This window comes from Frankliniella occidentalis, unplaced genomic scaffold (genome assembly GCF_000697945.3).
Source record: "Frankliniella occidentalis isolate FOCC.00 unplaced genomic scaffold, Focc_3.1 Scaffold4384, whole genome shotgun sequence".
Taxonomy (NCBI): Eukaryota; Metazoa; Arthropoda; class Insecta; order Thysanoptera; family Thripidae; genus Frankliniella; species Frankliniella occidentalis.
The window spans coordinates 1-4,390 of record NW_026271431.1 but is presented as its reverse complement, the minus strand read 5'-3'; the positions used below and the strand labels follow the sequence as shown (position 1 = coordinate 4,390).

At 50.9% G+C, this 4,390-nt stretch overlaps 1 protein-coding gene across 1 annotated transcript; it reads left to right on the top strand.

Annotated features, from left to right (window-relative positions):
- Positions 1-199: 199 nt before the first annotated feature.
- On the top strand, positions 200-4,020 carry LOC127752135 (zinc finger protein 853-like). The gene is made up of 2 exons (XM_052276784.1): positions 200-1,897; positions 2,078-4,020. Exons 1-2 carry the CDS (start codon positions 1,220-1,222, stop codon positions 2,681-2,683), a joined length of 1,284 nt encoding a protein of 427 aa, XP_052132744.1. The 5' UTR covers positions 200-1,219; the 3' UTR covers positions 2,684-4,020.
- Positions 4,021-4,390: the final 370 nt, after the last annotated feature.

Genomic DNA, 4,390 nt, shown 5'->3' with positions numbered 1-4,390 from the left:
CCTCACCACCCCCCGACACCCCTCCCCACCCACCGCTGCACCCACCCCCACAAGGCAGCGACCATCGCACCAGCTGAGCACGGCGGGCTTGGCGGCCGGGCCCGGGCCGGCGCGGCCCACCCCCGCGGGGGGGACCCGGCCCGGAGATGCGTGTGGCGTCCAGAGCAGAGGGCGGTGCCGGAGGCATGTATTGAGGCACCCATAGGGCAGTGGCTCGAATAGAACGCCCAGGACACGGACGGCAACCCAGGACAACAACGCGCGCCAGCTCGGCCGGCCGCAGTGCCGACGGTCCACTGAAAACTAAACAAATAAGCGGTTCACCGCTCTTCCTTAAACGCAATACTTCACCTTAAAGCGAAATCACAACAAAAATACGCTTTATAACCCCTCTTGAGGCAGGGATAGGATAGCAAATCATTAAACGTCTGTCTTTGGATTTTTCAGTGGATTACTCTCAAATTCGCGTCTGAAATAAAAAGCTCGTTTTTGTGTTTGACGCAGTTTTGCAGTTTCGGGATCAAAAGGGGTAGCAGCAGTATGGGCACACGTTTTCCAGTGTACTTCCTCAAAATTTATCTGCATGATGTGAATAATTACTTCTTGGTGTTTGTTACTTCTTTGTGCGACATTTGGTGTTGTATGCATCATAATTAGTACTGATTTGTTGTTTTTTGTTGTTGATTTTTGTTTGTTTCTCTTTGAGTGTCTTATGAATGAATGCTTGCAGTAAATTTTAGGTGAGGGTGTTATTGACCATCCACACATGTTTTTAGGGAAAAGATTACATTTCGATAGAAACGCGCCCTCTTTTCTACTCGAAACCCATACCACGTCTGCACCACGCGGCACTTTAATGCTATTCATAGTCACCTTCATCTGCATCTTTTTATTTTCCTTGTTTTACTCCTTCCCGAAATGCAAAATGCAGATTTTAATATCGTTTCACTTTATCATCACGAAAACGTTTTACTTGAGCGCAGTTTTCCCGGTAGCATTCGGTTTGCTCGCGGCGGTGCGCTTCGTCTTGCCCCCGTAGAGCGCCCCGTGTGGGTAGGCAACCCGGCCGCGGGGATGCCTGGCGGGACAGCATCGACAAAACATCAGGCGCGCAGCACCGCCGCGGGCGGACAGACTTATTTCCATTTCAATGAGAGATCCAAATAAAAAATCTTCCGATGTAACGTCGTCTAACTAACTTTACCCTCAAAGAAAACAAATGTCGGTCCTCCCTCTCTTTGTTTGTCGCCCCCGGCTCCGTCCGGCGCGCCCCGCCCCGTCTCACCCCCGTCTCTCGCCTTGGGTTGCAGGTGCGGCCGCCAAGCGGTACAACTGCACGTCCTGCCCGTACCAGACGGACCGGCGGGACCTGTACACGCGGCACGAGGCGATCCACCTGGCCGAGAAGCCGTTCCACTGCTACGCGTGTCAGAAACAGTTCAACCGCGCGGACCACGTCAAGAAGCACTTCCTGCGCATGCACCGCGACCAGCCGTACGACCTGAACCGCATCCGGCGCCACGCCAGCCGCGGCGGCCACGCCGCTCACGCCGCGTCCAAACCGCCCAGCCCGGCGGTCACCACCTCCGCCACCGCGACCGTGACCACGGCCACGCCCACCGGCAATGGCAGCGCCACCATGGCCTTCTACACCAAGTTCGGCAGCGCGGCGGCCGGGACACAGACGCTCGCCGACTCGCTCGCCGACGAGGACGTGAACGGCGCGGCCACCACCTCGCAGCAGGACGAACAGGAACTGCAGCAGGAGCTGCAGCTGCAGCAGCTGGAGCAGGAGCAGCTCGAACTGGAGCAGCAGCAGCTGCAGCAGCACGAGCTGCAACTGCAACAGCAAGAGCTGCAACAGCTGCAGCAACAGCAAATTATCCTCCAGACGCAGGTAAGCAGGCCGTAAGGGAGGAGGAGAGCGAGTGCAAAGCGGAGGAGGAGGAGAAGGAGGAGAAGGATAAGGAGGAGGAGACACCTGGAGGTTGCGCCGAGGACGACGATGATCAGCTCCAAGCCGCTCGACGGAATGTCCCTATCGCTATCTCACGCTCGCATGCCATGCTCCCAACAGCCGCTGCACCCCCAGCAGGCCCTCAACGTCCCCAACATGGCCAACTATGCGACGAGTGCCAGCAGACTGCTCGCGACCTCTAACGGCCACGTGCTCAAAACTGCCCCAATGATGCAGCAGAGCGTGGTTCAGCTGCAGATGCCCTCCGTCATCACAGATTCGTCCTCCAAGGTAGTGGCTGGTGGTGGTGGTGGTGGAGTTGGTGGCGGTGTTGGTGGCTTAGGCGGTGGAGTTCGCGAGAGTGGTGGCGGCGGTGGCGGCAGCGTGGTGGTGCCTGAGGTTGTGGTTCAGGTCGGCGCTGGCGGCGTGGTCCAAGCGGACGACGCGCACGACGCGCACGAGGTGCCCCGCACCAAGGGCGGGCGCGAGAAGCGCTACCCGTGCCCGTACTGCACGTGGTCCGGCGTCGACAACTGGTGCCTCAAGCGCCACCTCAACACCCACCTCAAGCCCTTCGTGTGCGCGCTGTGCGACTATAAGGCGGCGCGCACGGAACGCCTGCAGACGCACGTCCTCAAGGTGCACAACAAGCGCAGCTGCATCCGCTGCACGTTCATGGCGGACGACCAGAACCAGCTCAACGTCCACCTGCAGGAGCACCAGTGAGTAGCCGTAGTCCTGATCCCCTATCCCCGCCCTCTTCCCTCTCCCTATCCTTGTACCCCATCACCCCCACACATTTCTGCGTATGCGCAGGCTTGTGTTCGCGCCGAGCCCTGGTGAGGAGACCCTTGTAATTGGCTGGATGATCGCACAAGTGCATGTTGCCTGCTCTACTGCTGCCTGCGCGGTGGTGGTCGTTGGTAGTTGGTTGGTGTGGTCATCTTCCGTGGTGGGTGTTAGAGAGGCCCGTGGTACCTGCGCGGTCTCGACGTTGTCGGTTACACGGTTAGACTTCAGTTATGATCGATCCGGTAGGAAAGGCTTGTTGTTGCTGTAGTCTTAGCGGCTCGGTTAAATATGCTGCATCTTCATACGTTATTTTCATCATCATTATCATCATCATCATAAAGCTCTTTTTGTAATCGAAATATTTGTGTTGTTTTCTTTTGCCGTCCTATAGCGGACATTTTTATTTATTTCTCGAAGTTAAATATTTATTATTTGTTACGAGGATGTTCCCTCCGTTTTAATTTAGTTCATTTTGTTGTGTTAAATATTGTGTTTCTAGTCAAGTATGTATCAATACTAATCATTGGGACGCGTTGTCGTGTCCCATTCTGGCATCATAGATGCACAGTTCAAAAAGTTGAAAGAAATGTAACATTACTGAGTGGCTGCTAAGTCACACACCTCGTATGATCTCTGGGCGCGGTTCTTTTTTCACGATACTGTTGTTTTTCAGTGGAAGTCCATCATCAATTTACGGATGCCAAACGTCCTTAGAAAAAAGACTGCTGTAATATTGTGTTTCTAAGGCAACGTATTTTGCTATTAATGTAAGATGTGTTGATGCTATTAGCTCTCTACTTATGGATCTCATCCTGCCATTGACGCATTAAAACGTGATAGAAAGATATTAATTGACTTGGTATAGTGTAATTTCATTGGTTGTATGTGCCACTTACGGCGATCATATGTCACTAAATTATTCAATAAATACGTAGGTAATAAATGTACTAATGTTAACAAACTTCTTCCGTCAGAACTACTGTCTATGTCTTTGTGTTCACATCAATATTTATTATCTATGTTTGTATTGTCTTAATGTCGAAATCATATTGAATTTCTTCCATGTTTTTTTATAATGTAGTGTATTTCGGTGTAATCTGTCATTCATTTTTATTTTTGTACATGAGATTAGCTGTTTGATTATTCTACGAGGGCTTCAGAAGTCTTCTTGACTCTTAAATTTAATTCCTAAATTTAAGTAGTTTCATTGTCGGATATCTAGAGCGAAATGCATCTTTTTTACGATTCATTAAAAGTGGCGTGCTTTGTTATCCATGTACATTGTGTTTCACCCCATTTCCATATTCTCGTTCACTCTCCTAATGCTCTAGACAGTAGCCTTGGTGCATGTGCTTCACCAACCATTTTACGACAATAAGTTGGCAAGAAACAGTTTTGTGGCTCGAAGGCTCGCGATGACATCGCCTGACAATCTAACGAAACTGCTTCACAAAACAAAATCTGCAATATTACACATTTGACAAGGCATATAGCACCTTCACAAACCGCAACACAAAAACATCCAATTTACAGAACATCCGCTCCGCTATCTGCTTTTTGAAAAAAGCTAAATATATTTGTTTTCAAAATTTCCTAACGCTAGTTCATATTTAAATGTTCCATAAACCGTATTGTTTTGAG

Coding starts and splice junctions, on each gene's coding strand:
- LOC127752135 (XM_052276784.1), top strand. CDS start 1,220: ATGTCGGTCCTCCCTCTCTTTGTTTGTCGCCCCCGGCTCCGTCCGGCG. Junction 1,898..2,077: donor AAATTATCCTCCAGACGCAG/GTAAGCAGGCCG, acceptor TGCTCCCAACAG/CCGCTGCACCCCCAGCAGGC.